This window comes from Nuphar pumila, chromosome 15 (assembly GCF_984573655.1).
Source record: "Nuphar pumila chromosome 15, dmNupPumi1.hap1.1, whole genome shotgun sequence".
Classification (NCBI taxonomy): Eukaryota; Viridiplantae; Streptophyta; class Magnoliopsida; order Nymphaeales; family Nymphaeaceae; genus Nuphar; species Nuphar pumila.
This window is the reverse complement of record NC_143263.1, coordinates 35,076,341-35,094,377: the sequence shown is the minus strand read 5'-3', so window position 1 is coordinate 35,094,377 and position 18,037 is coordinate 35,076,341. Positions and strand designations below refer to the sequence as shown.

At 36.6% G+C, this 18,037-nt stretch overlaps 1 protein-coding gene across 3 annotated transcripts; it reads right to left on the bottom strand.

Annotated features, from left to right (window-relative positions):
- Positions 1 to 2,152: 2,152 nt before the first annotated feature.
- On the bottom strand, positions 2,153 to 16,748 carry LOC149815109 (uncharacterized). 3 transcript variants are annotated; one of them, XR_016427950.1, is made up of 5 exons: positions 16,565 to 16,748; positions 15,774 to 16,050; positions 12,097 to 12,417; positions 10,331 to 10,486; positions 2,153 to 2,398 (listed from the first exon to the last, which is right to left on the bottom strand). XR_016427950.1 is itself a non-coding variant. In XM_089989330.1 (4 exons), exons 2-4 carry the CDS (start codon positions 16,014 to 16,016, stop codon positions 10,771 to 10,773), a joined length of 594 nt encoding a protein of 197 aa, XP_089845456.1. In that variant the 5' UTR covers positions 16,017 to 16,050; positions 16,565 to 16,748; the 3' UTR covers positions 10,520 to 10,770. The 3 variants fall into 3 exon arrangements, 2 of the variants coding, with proteins under 2 accessions (XP_089845456.1, XP_089845455.1); XM_089989330.1 differs by lacking the exons at positions 2,153 to 2,398; positions 10,331 to 10,486 and adding an exon at positions 10,520 to 10,800; XM_089989329.1 differs by lacking the exons at positions 2,153 to 2,398; positions 10,331 to 10,486 and having other exon boundaries at positions 11,438 to 12,417; positions 16,565 to 16,736.
- Between the last annotated feature and the right edge of the window lie 1,289 nt (positions 16,749 to 18,037).

Sequence of the window (18,037 nt, the reverse complement as noted above, 5' to 3'; positions counted from 1 at the left end):
ATCATAGTGATAAGTGGCAAGTTGAGGCCAATGTTGTCAGTATCGGAATCTGATCTGCATCGTTTGGCCAACGATTCAGGTGAATTGGCTGAAACATGGAATTGGAATCATCAAATACTACCCTAGTTTCATTATTTCCTACAACTGCATCCGTTCCAAACAATTCTGGCACTGGGTAGTCTCTAGTTCCATTCCGGCTGACTCCGATGGCTAGTTTCCAAACATGACCTTATTCAAGTCCGGATCCAACTGCCACAGTATTAATTGCCTGGATCATAACTTTGAGCCCAACCCGTCCTTTTGACCAATAAGGCATCAGTTAATGTGTTTTTAAAGCTTTATTAAGTTGGCGTTGAGACCAACGGGGGCTCCTCTTGTGTAGCAGGAGCAGTTACGACTTGGTTCCTCCAACCATCCATATGGTGTGAACAGTGATGATTTTCAATGTTTTAAGTCATGTTTTCCAAATCAGACCTAGCAGATTTGCTACGTTTGGTCATGTTTTTCTAATTAAAAAGTGTGATTTTATGAGCTTTGAAATTTATGAAAATTTTGGATCATTGATTTATAAAAACCTGCTCACATGTCATATTCTAATGATCCAAAAGTCAATTTCCGCTAAGCAAACCATTGTAGATCACATTTGTACGGCACATCTGCAAGCCATGTAAATTGAGAAATCAAACCCGTCCATTCCCTCCTGCCTAGGTAGGGGTAATGTTTGCTACCCTCATGGGTAAGGAGCTCCCTAAAGAAAAAATGTAATATTTTCTTTTTTTTCATCTTTTTTGCACATCTGACTCTCCAGATGTGATATATATATTAAGTTTAGTATAAAGTGACCTTTGGATCATGTTTTCTGATGTATGTGTTACATTTTACAAGGGCTAAAAAATCAACAGCCTATAATATATATCAAAATTTTCAAACATTAAAAAAACTTATTCTTAGGTCAAAAAACTATGATGCAAGGGTTGATTCCTATTGATTTAACTATACTGAACACATCCATGAGGTCAAATTTGGTCAAAACAATCTCCCCTTATATATATATATATATATATATATATATATATATATAACATGTTTCTGATGTGGGGATTACGAAGGTAACAAGAATGCCATAATTAGAGTTTTCAATAACATGACCATAATACAATAAAGTGATTAAGCTTTTTTGCTTCGTGGTGCTCAGCTCTTTCTTTCTTAATCAGCCTACCCTCTCTCCTCTGTTTGTATTCCACCATATCGAAACTGATACAAGAAAAACTAGGTAACTCTGGAGGGCTCTTCTGGCCAGTCCAAGAAAACTTGTCATTATCAGCGAAGTCATTTATTGTATTTCTCATTTCATCAAATCCAACAGAATCTTTATTTGTTGGTGCCCCCTAAGGAGATAGGAACCAAGCAGGTTTTCACATGATTTAACCTTTAAAGACTGATACCTAAACCTGATCTGGTTAAGCACCCCAATCCAGGGCCAGGTTCCATTCACTTTGAATTCCTTTTTTTTATCATCCAGTGTCTTGGATCCACTAGGTGGTCCACGCCAGCCTTTCTAGGTCAGATTTGAAATGCAAGTATAGACCACTTTGACAGCCAATTGAGATTAGTCATTTACTAAGGGAAGTTCTGTAGGAAAAAGACAGGATAATCGGACGGGCCTCCTAGAACTGCATCATTTCATTGTCAAAATAAAATGAGCATCGACAGCATATTAATAATGAACTTGACCATGAATCTTTTGAACAAATTATTGAAAGAACAATGAATGATCTTATAGGTAGGAGTTGGAGAAGATACCTGTAGTTGCAGTTTTCATGAACAAATATCAGAACCTTTTGCAATAAAGATCCCTAAGAGGGCAAGGTTATTATCCTAATGAATTGCGTCCCCTTCAGTAACCTTTAGGTATTCCTGAAGCTTGATGGAAACATCTCAAAAACTCTTATTTTGCAAGGGACTATGGTTCCCTTTCCACCACATACACAATAAACTACTAGATGAGAGCATGTGAATATTTGGTCTGTTCTGCCCCTGGGACACAAGTAACATGAGCAAATATATGGAAAATGCATACTAATCATCATAAGCATGCAAGAAAAACTTTATGATGAAAGCCAATGCGTGCACTAAATAGTAGATAGATTGGATGGTGCATCAAATATTGTGTTCGTCAACATCTGACTCTTTGTATATGGATATATTCAAGTATACACATTTGAGCTTCAGTATTACAACACACCACATCACTATGGCCATTTGTACATTGATGATTATAGCATTAAGTGTAGAAGACAACTTTGAATTCAGAAGGAAACTAGGAACTCACACATTTTTTATCGGACTGAATTTGGAGGATATTCCTTAAATTTGAGCCTTTCATCCACAAGGTGACCTTGCATTTACAAGGAAAAGGTAAACTCATATGTCAAACTTGAATTCAAAACAGAGAGAAAAGTAACAAATAAAATTTCTCAACTTTATTGACATGCAATTGAACTGATTACATTCAACTAAGAAACTTTTAAATTCCTACTTAAGCAAGAAAATATTCGAAGTTCTAGCTGACACAAATAGCAAGTTCCCATAGAACAACCAACTAAAAAACAAAGTTTTACCTGGAAATTGAAACTTAAGATCGCTAATTAATCATGGAAGGCAAAAAAAAGGTTACACTGAATTTTTTATTTAAAGTATAGACGTGAGTTTTTTTTTCAAGAAGAAATAAAGGTTTTACTAAAACAGAAAACAAAGGTGACAAGTGGTTATGAACATTACAAGAGAATCATCAAGATTAGTTTAAGAGATACTTCCAATCCTAGAAGGGCCAACCCAAGTGATGTCTGGGTTCGGCCATTTCCTTAGGCACAAGCATGGATATCCATTTGAATGTTGTAGTGAATAGTAGAAAAATGTGACCGTTGGGGGCTCCCAACGACTCTATGGGAGCCCCCTTTTGGCTCTCCTTTTGAGGCCTTTTGGCCATCCCTTTGCTCCTCTCCCTCTTGTATAAATAGGGGTGAACCCCTTGTATATTTCTCATTCTTGAGAGCTTTCTCTCTTCTCAATAAGAGGCTTTTTATATTGTTGCCTTCTTAAAGGTTTGTGCTTGTATTGTCCCTTTGTGGACATATTGTCTCTTTTATTCATTGTTGTAAGTGCTTGTATGCACTCTTTATATATACGCAATATCTCATTACATGGTATCAGAGCCACTCGATTCTTGAAGGAAAGGTGTGGTTCGTGTATCTCATATTTAGTGAATATCTTCTCACTTCTTGGCAACATCATGGAGGCAAAGATTGACCTATCTTTCAAGCTCAATGAAAAGAATTATATGATGTGGGCATCGGCAATGGAAAATAATCTCAAAGGAAAGAAGCTTTGGGGTTTTGTCATGGGTACCGTTCCAGAACCTAAGTTTATGCTTACAAAGGACGAAGAAGGTCAAGAAAAGGCTCTTGAAGGAGATGCTCGCCTCAAGGCCATTGAAAATCATCAAAAAGAAGTGAAAGATTGGGAAAACAATCACACAAAAATCTTTTCGTGGTTTATGAACAATGTTGAGCTTAAGGTACGTGCTAATATAGCTAAATTTCGTAGAGCCAATGAGGCTTGATCCTTTATGAAGGGTATGTATACCCAAAAGGATCTTGCGAGAGCATACTTCTTGCAAGAAAAGATTAGAACTACCAAGCAAGGTGATTCTAGCATTCAAGACTATTATAGTGCCCTAAACCCACTATGGGATGAATTGGCTCTTTTGGAGCCAAAATAGGTTTCTATGAAAGATATTGATTTAAGGCAAAAACAAATGGAACAAGAGCGATTGTTTCAATTCCTTTTTGGGCTACGTCCCGAATTTGAGCAAGTGAGATCCTCACTTCTCCATAGATCTATTTTTCCTCCTATTAAGGATGCTATTGCCGAAAGCACTCAAGAGGAGACAAGGCTTGGCATGAGTAAGCATGTTGATGAAGTCCTTGCCGTATCAAAACCGGGTAACAATGTTAGAACCTATAAGCCTCCTCATTTTGGGAAACAAGGAAACTACAATGGAGGAAGAAAGATGATTGTTTGTCATTATTGCAATAAGCCGGGTCACATTAAACCCGCTTGTCCAAAGCTTATTGGAACCTTCAAGCCTAAGGTGGCCTCTCTTGAAGAAACCACCAAAGAAGATGAAGGCAAGAACAATGACATCAAAGAAACTCTTGGACAAATATCTATGGCTCTCCAACAAATACTAAAGTTTCTTCCTCCACATCGGGTGCGGCTATTGCCTCGACATCATCACCCGGTACGTATTCTTGGATCCTTGACTCCGGAGCTTCTTTTCATATGACCCCTCATGAAAATGAACTTATTGATGTTTGCACCAATTCAAAGGACTCTTGTGTCTCTACGACCGATGAAACCTTTTTAAAAATTTCAAGTATTGGCTCTTTTAAAGATTCTCAAAAATTTTGTGTTCCAAAAGTAAGAGTTGTTCCCAAACTAAATTTAAACCTATTTTTGGTTTCTCAAATTGCCGACCATGGATGTGAAATATCTTTCTCATCTAATGGTTGCTTTGTGCAGGATCTTCGGTCTGGGAAACGGATTGGGCAAGGCCATAGAAAGGGAGACCTCTATTATATGGACCATCTCGATCTCCCTACAAATTATTTTTGTTCTTATGTCCAAGAAAAAAACATGGAAACTTGGCATAAAAGACTTGGTCATCCAAGTTATTCCAAAATGTATCTCTTTCCTTTTGGAAACAAATTTTGTAAGGAAAAAGAAATTAATTGCAAATATTGCATTTTTGGAAAAATGAAGTCTATTCCATTTCCAACTAGAACTTTTCTTTCATCAAGACCTTTTGAATTGGTGCATTCGGATGTTTGGGGGCCTTCTCCGGTTATGTCTAAAGGGGGCTATTCATATTATGTTACGTTTATTGATGACTTTACTCGGTATGTTTGGATTTATTTTCTTAGTCATAAATCAGAAGTATTTACTTTCTTTAAAGATTTTCATAAAAAGGTTCAAAATCAATTTCAAAATAACATATTTATTTTAAGATCCGATTCCGGTGGCGAATACTTATCTCACGAATTCCAAAACTATTTGACCCAAAATGGCATTTGCCATCAAAAGTCATGTCCTAGGACTCCCCAACAAAATGGCCTAGTGGAAAGGAAACATAGGCACATTGTAGAAACCGCTAGAACATTACTTGTTTCTAGGAATATTCCAAAGAAGTTTTGGGCCGAAGTCGTTCTAACCTCAACCTATCTAATCAATAAAATGTCCTCTTCTAAGTTAAAAAATGCTTCTCCCTATGAAAAACTCTTTAAATTTTCACCCGATTTCAAACGTCTTCGTATTTTTGGTTGCAAATGTTTTGTCTTATTACATAAAAGGGATAAGTTATCTCCAAAAGTAATTGAATGTGTTTTTCTAGGATATGGTGAAAATAAAAAAAGGTATAGATGTTATGATTTTAAGAATGATAAACTATATGTTTCAAAAGATGTAACATTTCTAGAAGAAGAAAACGGTTTTGATAAAATAGAAGAAACAAATGAAATTGACTATATATTCGTATATGATCTTATTGATGACATACAAGAAGATTTTCTTAAAAACATAGACGATACACGTGAGGTATCCCCTCTTGACATAACACCCTCAAATGATAGTGATCTAAATATAAATGTTCATGATAGTGATACCAATATAAATGTTTACTCAAGAAGAAATCAAGAAAATCCTATTAGTGCCCTCGAAAAATACTCTCAAATTTCTGAATCCACTGAGGGACCACAAGTTAGGCATTCTTCTAGAATATCAATACCCCCAAATAGGTTTGTATCCTATGATTCTTTAACCCCCAACTATCGAGCATGTTTAATAACCCTACATTCTTATTTTGAACCGGCTCACTATAATCAAGCTAAATCTATACCACATTGGGTTGAAGCAATGCAAGTTGAACTAAATGCTTTAAAAAAGGTCAATACTTGGGAAATAGTTAATCTACCCTCACACAAAAAACCTATTGGTTGTCGTTGGGTCTTCAAAGTTAAAACTAAAAGCGATGGCTCCTTAGAACGATATAAAGCTAGATTAGTTGCTAAGGGATATTCTCAAGAATATGGCATTGATTATGAAGAAACATTCGCTCCCGTAGCTCGAATGACCAGTGTCAAGACATTAATAGTTGTCGCATTAACCAAAAAATGGCATATTTATCAACTTGACGTAAAAAATGCCTTTTTAAATGGAAGTTTAAGTGAAGAAGTTTACATGGATCCACCACCCGGAATTAATATTAAGCAAGGTCAAACACTTCGGCTTTTGAAGGCATTGTATGGTCTTAAACAAGCTCCTAAGGCTTGGTATGATCGTTTCAGTGATATCATGATAAAGTTAGGATTTCACTCTTGTTATACTGACACTGCTCTTTTTGTTAAACATGCAGGTTCTAGTATCGTAATTTTGTTGCTTTATGTTGATGATATGATTATCACTGGGAATGATCAAAATAGTATTATTGATGTTAATTATGTTAAAAAATAATTTTGATATGTCTGATTTAGGTTTTCTCAGATATTTTCTTGGAATTGAAGTTGCATATTCTCCTAGAGGATATATTTTGTCACAGATGAAGCTTGCTACAGATATATGTTCTAAGTCTAGGATTTCTGATGACAAGAAAGTAGAGACTCCCGAGGTTATTAATGCCAAATTACGGTTGAAGGATGGGGTTCTTCTGGAAGATCCCACACCTTACAGACAACTCATTGGGTCTCTTACCTATTTAACCATCACCAGACCAGATATCACTCATGCGGTTCACTCAGTTAGCCAATTTCAGCATGCTCCTACAACTGTGCATATGAGTGTTGTTCTCCGAATCATCCGCTACATTCGGAATACCATCAATAAATGGCTATTTCTATCCTCCTCTTCTTCCTTGAATCTGGTTGCTTATACTGATGCCAATTGAGGAGGTAATTCCAATGATCGAGTCTCAACTACTGGTTTTTGTGTCTTTTTAGGGGACTCTTTGATTGCCTGGCGATGCAAGAAGTAACAGAAAGTCTCACTATCATCCACTGAAACTGAGTACCGGGCTATGGCAACCACGATAATGGAGCTTGTATGGCTTCGCAGTCTGCTTAAAGATATGGGAGTTGATATTACCGAAGCCTCAAAACTATGTTGCGACAACAAGAGTGTCATCTATATTGCGAGCAATCATACTTTTCATGAGCGTACAAAACATATCGAAATGGATTTCCACTATGTTCGTGACGAATTCTTACGAGGAACCATTGCTCTTTCATATGTCACTTCAGAATATCAGTTGGCAGACTTCTTCACTAAAGCTCTTCCGACTCCTCGCTTCATGTTTCTTCTTGGCAAACTTTTCGTCATTTCTCCGTAAAATTTGAGGGGGGGTGTTAAAATGTATCTAATATATATATATATATATACTGTATATTACATCAATACCCGATAGGGGTATTTTTGTAATTTCACATAATTGTTTTAGAAAACAACTATTTTCGTTTTTTGATAAAATGTAATTTTATTTTCTTATTTTTTTATTTCTTTTGAGGGTTAAAAGGGGCTCCAACCTTAGAGTCGTTGGAGCCCCCAACGGTCACAAATGTGACCGTTGGGGGCTCCCAACGACTCTATGGGAGCCCCCTTTTGGCTCTCCTTTTGAGGCCTTTTGGCCATCCCTTTGCTCCTCTCCCTCTTGTATAAATAGGGGTGAACCCCTTGTATATTTCTTATTCTTGAGAGCTTTCTCTCTTCTCAATAAGAGGCTTTTTATATTGTTGTCTTCTTAAAGGCATGTGCTTGTATTGTCCCTTTGTGAACTTGTGATATTGCCTCTTTTATTCATTGTTGTAAGTGCTTGTATGCACTCTTTATATTTCCGCAATATCTCATTACAGACATTCCCAACATATTCATCCATTCATGAAATTCTGTTTTTATTGAAGTCTCTTAAGAGTAAGGTATTCCAGCCTTCCCCAAGTGCCCAGATATCAGGGTGTTGTTTTTTGCAATGCGATAACCATTAGGAAATAACAACACAAGCAAGGTGCACCATGTCATTCCAGAAACTAATCTTATATCATTTAGCTATCTTGATCTTCACCCTTGATGTGAAATCATATAGGACTGCTAACCGTCCCTCCAAACTGCCAGTTACTCTCAAGGACCCAATCCCAAGGTGCCTCATGTAGGTGCATTTTGTCTTGATGAGATGACATCAAGGCCTTTCATCTTTTCGCAGCTGCAACAACCTTAGCCAGCACACTATTGGCCGACTAAGTAAATAAATAAATAAATAAATAAATATATATATATATATATATTAATGTAAATATTTATATATATAAATATTAGAATGTATTTTACTATATGTATTTTCTTTTTTTGTTTTTTTTTTGTTTTTGTTTTTTGTGCCTTTTTTAAGGGGCATTTATGTCCTTATTGATAGCTGTTAGGCTATTCCCAACGGCTAACTAGCCTAACATCTCTCTCTCTCTCTCTCATTTTGTATATATAGGGGTTGAACCCCCTCCCCTCTACCATGCTTTCTTGAGCATTTTAAGGGTTAATAAAAATATATATTTTACCTTTATGTGTGGCTTGTGTGTGCTCTTGAGTGTTGCTTTCTAGCCCTTAGTGGTTTATGTGTATGTCCCTTAGTAAACTTGTGTGTGTGTGCACATCTATTGTTTTATTACATGGTATCAGAGCCAATAGGCTTTTGATTCTAGTGGTGTCCTATGCGGTGATCAAGCTTTGCCTTGGAGAACATGCTAAAGTCTCAAATCTTCATCAAATCTCTTTCTCTCTCTCATCAACTTTCTTGCTCATTATGGAGGAGTTTGTGTTCATCATGCCTATGAAATTAAATGGCTCCAACTATCGTACTTGGGCCTCTACTATGAAAACTCACGTTCTATCCAAAGGCCTCATCAAGTACATCGAGGGAGATTGTTCAGAGCCTCAACTTTCATTCACAAAGATTGTAGATGGGAATGTAAAGTTTCTTGAAGTTGACGAAAAGATCATTGCCACTCTTGAGTTAGAAAGAAGACACATGTAGTGGTGAAATGCAAAGGTTCTTGAATTTCAAGATTGTAAGTAGTGTTGGCGCTTTCATTCTTGATAGTGTGGCCCAATTTAAAGTGGCCAAGGAAGCATGAGAAATCTTAAGAGACATGTATATTATGAAAAACATGGCTCATTGGTGGAATCTCCATAAGAAAATGACAACATTAAAACAAGGAGATAAAACCATTTGTGACTACTACAACGAGATGGCCCTTCTTTGGAGGGAACTTGTCGTCTTAGAGCTTAAGTCAGAAACCATCGGAGACTTATGCCTTAGACAAGAACAATTAAAAAGGAAACAATTTTTTATGTTCCTCAATGGTCTAAGGCCCGAATTAGGAGTGAGGATGATGTTGCTCCATAAATCCAAGATTTCTTCTCTTCACGAGACTCTTACGGAGTTATGGAAGAAGAAAGATTGAAGGGGAACCGTTCTTGCCGCTTCCAAACCAGGGGCGACCACCAAAGCGTATAGGCCTCTACACTTTGGAAAACAAAACTGGAAGTTAAACATGAGCGTATTATGAGTATATTGAAGGTATACATGTAAACGAATCCGGGAGTATATGTTAGTTATGTCAATGAATGTAAGAATATTAATCTAGTCCTATTAGCATCTGCAAAATCAATCACACAATTTTTTCAGGTTTTTCTCATATTCCATGCACCCCAATCTATGTGTACTCAAAACTGTTTCCAGAAATTCTACCTTTCTGAACAGGGCAAAATCCGTTCCTTGCCACTTAGCAAGAGGGAAAAGAATCTATTGGCAAGGCATGATTCCTCTGATCCATGTTTTTATACAGCCCGATTATGTAGAGAACATATAAAAAGATGGATATCAAACACTCTCACAACAAAAAACTATACACAGATATATACTAGGAAAAAAAGGGTCAATTTTAGACAATTTTGTGCAGCTTTTGAACGTTGAACAAAAAAAGATTGAAACAGGGAAACTTTTAAGCTTCCCTGTGTATCACACAGATTTGTTACTTCTGGTCTTCAACAGTTTCAGGCTTCAATAAAAGAATGATCAAAGCCAACCTGAATGAGAAGGAACAATCTGTGGTCAAGTCTTCAAATGTTATTCCCTTATCTCATAAAATTGGCTGTAAAAACCATACTATTATAGACTGTAAAAGAAGTCATAAAGCACTACCATCATCTTCAGATCGTTGGAAGAAAGACTTACATGCCTCAAACTTCAAACCTGGAAATGGACGAGAAGGATCAACATTTGTACAAAATGAAAATCTTCATATTACTCAACTTGGATAAACTTCTCCATATTTCAAGTAGGATTGATTTCTCCATCCATTCGGAACTAAAAGCATTGAACTTCTGGTGCCTTGAGAAAGTACATCATATCAACAAAGTTCCAAATTTAGAAAAAAACAGACAAAATAAGACAATTAGAAGAAGTGAACCAGAAAGTTATATATGGTGGATGCCTTCCAATAACAAAATGGTACTGCAGACAAAGCATGTGAGTCTAACAAGAGTTTGAAGTGCTTTTCCACAACCAGCCAGTCAGCCAAGTTATTAATATGTGATCCATCTATGTGAAAACGAATGTGAGAACGGCATGTCTCCATGTTCCACATTAGTACCATGTAACCTTAGCTTTTAGAGTCACATGAGTTCATGTCTGACCACAAAAACCTAAAATGTGAATAAATAATGACAAATAAGCAAGAAAGCATCAATGAGTATCCATCACATCAGGAACTAATCGAGACGTTTTGAGGAAAAGACTGCAGAACACGGTTTCAGTGAACAATATCATGATCAGTTGAGAATTTATAAAGAAAGTCTGCCAAAATTACCAGCTAATCCCCTATAAAGATAACCCAACCATTCAACAGAAGCTCATGTCCAACAAGGGCACATGTTTGAACTTTAAACCACCACAACTTCCACAACAAACATGAAAGAATTGAACTGGAAAAGACACTCAAAACCACAATTTCAATATTATGGTAAATTTTGATGTGTTATGCAACCTTTAGATAAGAAGCAAGAAATAGTTATCATATGCCAGCACTCCTTACATTGGTGTATTTATATTACAACATTCTGTGCAGGAGAAAAAAACTGATGGCTGAGACTCATCATTCTAATATCAAAAGGCTACCACAAAAACATCAGAAAGCCCATAATAATGAAGCACAGAGAAGTGAACAAGAGAGAAAATTGCAAATGATAAAAAAAAAAACAATAATAAATAAACATATAGGATAGGAAGCCCTTGATGAGCATACTTCATTGCTTCAAAAGCTTATGACATACAGATTAGAAAGACACAGTAACTCACTAGCTATGCCATTTGCATATAGTAATGCCGGAAAGAATACATACCTGATAATTTTGTTCATTTTACATTGCATTTTCCAATAAGAAAATTTACAGACCAGAAACAGAACCTACAGGGAATTTCTACTGCAACGACCAAGTTGCGGTTCAAACAAATGATATGGAAGGTTGTCAAAAATTTTGTGGAGAAACTAATTGCCTTAGTTCCAGCAAATGTTCATCATTTGAAATGTGAAGGCTAAGCCGGAGGTTTGTCATCAATGCTTCCTGCTCCCAGCTTAAGGGACCAGAAGCATACAATGCTTCCATGGTGGAACGGTACGCATGCAACTCTAACTTATGGATTTCTGCAGCCAATTCCTCTTCTTTCCCATATCCAAAAGCACATGAAGACTCAGCATCTTCAAAACAGCTATCCATATCTTGACTAGGGTATGTTTTGTACTGGTGAGGTAGATTATAAGAGGGATAGCTAGTAGAACTACAACTAGCAACAGAGCAGTCACTACTCTTAGCTCCATTGCAATCCAGGCTTCTTGAAGATAGACATCTGGTGTCAACAATTTGTTTCTGATGCTCAACATCCATTTCAAAATTTCTAAATGTTCTTTCTTTAAAGGAAGCATGCATGTATTTTGCATCTACCTTTTTTGACAATTGAGAAATTTGTCCCCAAACCAGTTCCTTTGGACCACCCACTTTATCTGTTTCTCTCACTTTCCTGCCAGTTCCCTCAGCATTTTCAACATGGGGTGAAGGAGGCACACGTCTACACTTTTTCTTTGTGATCCCAGAGGCAAAAGGCTCCACATGTGATTCCTGAAACTCAGCAGGATTCTGGCCAAGGACATGGCCATCGCTGTGGTGAAATTTCAAGTTGGTATTCATCTGCCATGAGAAGTGCCTCTTGCAAACCTTTGTTCTTGACAGCCCACCCTCTTCGTCATGGTCAAGATTTTCAGCATACTGCACATACAGCAGGCAGTCAGAATGATATCAATGCTCTAAAAGAAATCCCTATGCAGTCCAGTATATGTAACTAGAGCATTTCATAATCATGTGAATTAACAAGACAATGTCTAATGGTTCTTTCAAAAGGAAAAAAAGAGAGGATTCCTAAAGCATTCTATGCAAGGTAATTTTACATGATAAAAAAGAATTTATGAATGCTCAATGTAGACACGCACAACACTGTTCAAGGTATAAAGCAAAGTTGCCAAGGAGGGAAGCGGAATCGAGAAGTGATGCGAGAAACAAAAGCGAGAAATGAGGGGTTTATAAGTACATATGAAGCGGGAAGGGAAAAGTTAATGGGAAGCATTTAAGAAGTAACTTAAGAAGTTTTACAGTTGCATAACATTTTAAAAATTTGTAGAAAATATATTGTTATTTAAGGTATATTCTTCAGTCTAATTAAAATAGGTGAACTACGATAGTGTTATTAAAGGAACCGTAACTCATGAATTATATACATATACAACAACAACAACAACAACAACTACGCCTTCATCCCAAAACAATTGGGGTCAGCGATATGAACCAAAAAAGAAATTCATTTTGGGTCTTCCACATGAATCCTTTTCCTCCAATCATTTCTATCCAACGCCATGTCCTCGGTGAGGTTCAAAGCATTCATATCCTTTCCTATCATCTCCATCCAAGTCTTCCTAGGCCTAGGCCTACCCCTACCTCTTTTAACTAATATATTTTCCCATTTCTCCAACCTTCTAACTGGAGCATCATTAGGCCTTCGCCGAATATGTCCAAACCACCGTAAACGATTCTCTCGCATCTTATTCTCAATGGGTGCAACACCTACCTTCTTACGTATCTCTTCGTTCCGAATCTTATCTTTTATTGTATTTCCACACATCCATCTAAGCATCCGCATCTCAGCTACACTCATTTTTTGAATATGATGTCTCTTGGCAGCCCAACATTCCGTACCATATAGTAAAGCGGGTCTAATAATCGTCCTATAAAACTTTCCCTTCAACCGCAATGGCATTCTACGATCGCACAACACTCCAGTAGCACTTTTCCATTTCATCCACCCAACCTTTATCCTATGATTTACATCTCCCTCAATTTCTCCATACTTTTGAATGATGGATCCCAAATATTTGAAATAATCATTCACCGGTATATCTTGCTCACCAAGCTTCACTACACTCCCATCACTACTTCGTTGCTTACTAAACCGACATTCCATATATCCAGTCTTACTCTTACTCAACTTAAAACCTCTAGCTTCCAATGTCTGTCTCCATAATTCTAACTTAGCATTAACCCCAGCTCTAGACTCATCAATCAAAACAATATCATCAGCAAACAACATACACCACGGTACATTTTCTTGAATTGATCTCGTAAGCTCATCCATCACTATCGCAAATAGGAAAGGGCTTAAAGCAGATCCTTGATGTAACCCAACCGTTATCGAAAAATTGGTTGTCACCCCTCTACAAGTGCGGACATTGGTTACTACTCTTTCATACATATCTTTAATTATACTAATGTACTTGAGAGAAACACCTTTCTTCATCATTGTCCACCAGAGAACGTCCCTAGGTACTCTATCGTATGCCTTCTCTAAATCAATAAAAACCATATGCAAATCTTTGTTCCTCTCTCTATATCTTTCAATAAGTTGTCTAAGAAGATGTATAGCTTCCATAGTTGATCTTCCAGGCATAAAACCAAATTGATTCTCCGATATCATGACAACCTTCCTCAACCTAGACTCAATCACCCTCTCCCAAAGTTTCATAGTATGACTCATGAGTTTTATACCACGATAGTTTGTGAATTATATACATATATTAGTGAAAATTCAATTCTCATGTTGAGAATCTGATGTCCTTAGTGGTGTGATTTCTATGATAAGGGATCCGAGTTTCAGAAGCACTTTATTTCTAGCTTCCGAAGCGAGCTTCACAAGATAGGTAGAAGCTTTTGGTAACCATGCTGCAAAGCATCTTCTGTTAAGTTATATGTATATTTCCATATATAGTTTATATATATATATTCAAGATATATGTATATATAACTATAATTAATTATGTAATTTAGGTTGTCCACCAGGAGGCATTTTGGTCATTTTGTACAAGTTAGAAAATAGTTTTTTCTTTATTCTTCTTTTTTTCAATTTTTTATATTTTATCTCTTTGTGTAAGGGCATTATTGTAATATGCCTCCATATAGTCGTTGGGAGCCTCCCAACGCTCATAAATATGATCGTTGGGAGTCTCCCAACGTCTATTTTGGAGGCTCCCTCTTGGCCTCTTCTTGTCTATAAATAAGGGCTCAAGGCCCCTTGTATTTGTAAGCTTCTTTGAAGCTCCTTGATGAATAAATTCATTATTTTTTAAGTGTTGTCTCTCCTTTGATATTGTATGCACTCTTGTGCTTATGTAAACCTTAGTGCTTTTTGGATTGTCCCATAGTGGACTTGTGCATGTGCACTTTGTGATTGTGTTCTTCATAAGCTGTTAGTGGTTTTTGTGCTTTGGACCATTTGTGGGTGTGATTTGTGCCTCTTGATTGAGGTGTATGAAGACTTCTTGATCTCCTTACATCTATGACATAAGTTCTAGCAAAGGAAAAGCTCAAAAGCCACTTAACAATTGTCAAGTAATTTGAGTGTGTGTTGTGTTTCTGTGCGTGAAACATCATGTGTATTCGTGCAAATTAAAGAACCATAAAATATCATCATGGATTTTCACCATACACGTATATGTACATAAATTCCACGCTCCAAATTAATGATGGATGAATCCAAGTAAGAACATGTACGCAAATACGTGATAATGATGTGTCCCCTAGCAATCATAAAATGAAAGATGCCACTCATTACCAAATCAACTCGTCAAGTGAAATTTATATGAGGGATTTTTTTTTATCTCATGCATAAATTCAGTAAACCATTACATTGTATCTGGAAAAGGAATTTTGCTTGCCTTAATTCTTTCTATAGAATAGAGATGAAAAGACAAAAACATAACCACAGCTTTTTCATTATTTATCTTTTCTCTGCTTGTTTCTAGTAACTATATGTTTTTAACTTTTGACCTTTTCTACATTTCTGCATAAAATCCATTCTCACAGAGGCAAAAAACAAAAGGGTTTGCAGTTTTCAACAAATTGTATAGAAATTAAGCACGTTCACAATCAACAGACAGCCATCATCAGCAGCAGCATAATCATTTCCATCATTATTTGATGATCATTTGGTTCACAATTTTGATCTATAACACAGAAAATGACCTTGCAAAATCCGAAACTCAATTAAAACAAAGAATCTGGGAGCGAATAATGTATACCTTCCTGATCATCTTCAGCTGATCATTTCTTCCTGACAGTCTCATCCGAACATAAGATTTATGTATCGTTTTTCTCGTCAAGGATTCAACCTTGAACGGTTCAACCGAATTGCCAGGAACCCAATTTGTAGTAGGGCGGGTGCGCCGCAGCCCAACAGCATGCTCAGGCGTCATACCAACATCCACAGCCTCAGTCCCCTTCCTCTGCACACTACCACCAGGATTCTTTTTCTTCACCTTCATCACTACAATTCGAAAATTCTTGGATCCTAACACTCTGATGATCACCAATATGGATCAGAATGCATTCTCATTGATTAAAAAAAAAACCATACCAACAAAAAATTGTTTCAGAATCACAATTATGAATAGGAGAACGCAGAAAAAGAAAGTCTGGCACATCTCCAAACAGATGCTTCACATTGGATTGCCCATCAAAAGATAACTACACCCCAGATGCCAAAAACCAATTTTGATAAACTCACACTTTCTCACCTGGTGACCAACAAAATATATATCGAAAATTTAATTATTCAATAACAAATTTTTGATAGAAATAACTATATTCACTAATAAAAATCAAAACAAACATCCATTCTCCAGCTATTGAATCCAACCAAAATTTAAAAAAAAAACACTCCTTGCCCCCTCAAGAAAAGGGAAAAACAATCCATTAACCGTTACAATATAATTCAAACAACAAAAACGAAAAAAAAATAAACCCAACTTAATTTGACATATACGCATGAAAAGTAAACATGTGCAAGGAAATAGAAAAAGGATTTGCTTACCTTTGCGAGATTGGTGCTCTCTCTGATGAAGATCGCAGGATGGTAGATTATTTGGGGAAGATTATGGTATTTTTGAGGTAATTATTTAAATTGCTAATGTCATTTACTTTCCCAGTCATTTATACACAGCTATAGAGAGAGAGGGCAACATAAAACAAGAAATACCAATGTGAGAGAAGGCAAAATAAAACAAGAAATATTATAGAGAGAGAGGGGGCAAAATAAAACAAGAAATACCAAAGAGAGAGAAGGCAAAATAAAACAAGAAATACTATCCAGAGAGAGAGAGAAATAAAAAAAAGAAACGCTAAAAATACTATAGACAGAGAGAGGGGGGGTAGATGTGGGGAATAAAAGCCAACCAAATTTGACGTGGTTTTCAAGTCCGCTAAGGGACAAGCAAATTTGATGGTTTTCAAAGAATGGGTTTGTGGGTTTTTTGGAACACTTCTTTCTTCTCTTCTATATGAGAATTGATTATTATTCCATTCCTTTTCATCTCCATTTGGTATTTTTTCTTAACTTGTCTTTGCCTTGGGGAAGGGCACTACCATAACTTGGTTGAAACATCCTTGTGGATTGAAACCACCATTTTTTATTTTTTATTTTATTTAATAAAGAAAGGCCTGAAAAAAGTATGGAAAATACTTGCACCACAGGCAAGGCAAGTGGTTTGCTTCTCCCACTCATCAGGTTTTTGTTTGGACCTAACACAATTACAGGGTTGCCACTGCTTGCTCTAAAAGGACATTTACCAAAGAAGGGTTGGGAGTTGGGACCCAACTTGATCAAGATTGGATTGCCCTTGGTTGAATGTGAGCCCACCATATTTGTGGATTGTGGTTCAAGCAGGCCTGTCAATTTGCAAGTCCTGCGTGGATCAGACCCAGATCCACCAATGGATTTGGAGATCCAAACTGGGTCTATGTCACAGCGACATATCTTTTTTGTCCTTGTGTCTAGTTCCACCACGTGGCACATGACACGCCAATGACACATATAAACATTATTTTCTTTATTTTTTTTATTTTGTTTAATACTTTTTAATAGTATATTCGATAATAAATACTCAACTATTAAAATGTCAAATGAATATTTTTTAGATCAATTGAATAATAAAGAACCGTATTTCTCATCACCAGTTTTTGAAAAAGTTGTGAACTCATGTCTTGAACTCGTAGGTTCGTGTCCGTGCCTTTGTGACATAGGGTTGGATACTGATTGATGGCTTCCACTGACTCATATGCAGATCCAACAAATAGGTGGTTTTGGATTAAAAAAGAGGCTGAATTCTTGGTATTTGTACTGAAATCCATTTACAGATCATTATCTGTGTGTTAGTTGGATCTTTTTGTGTTTTAGGAGGGTGTGCCTTAAGCAAACCTGGATCTGTAACTTTCCCAACTTTATGACAAGGATTGAACAGATTAGTCTAAAACAGTCTAGATCCCCCAACCAATTTTAGGCATTCCT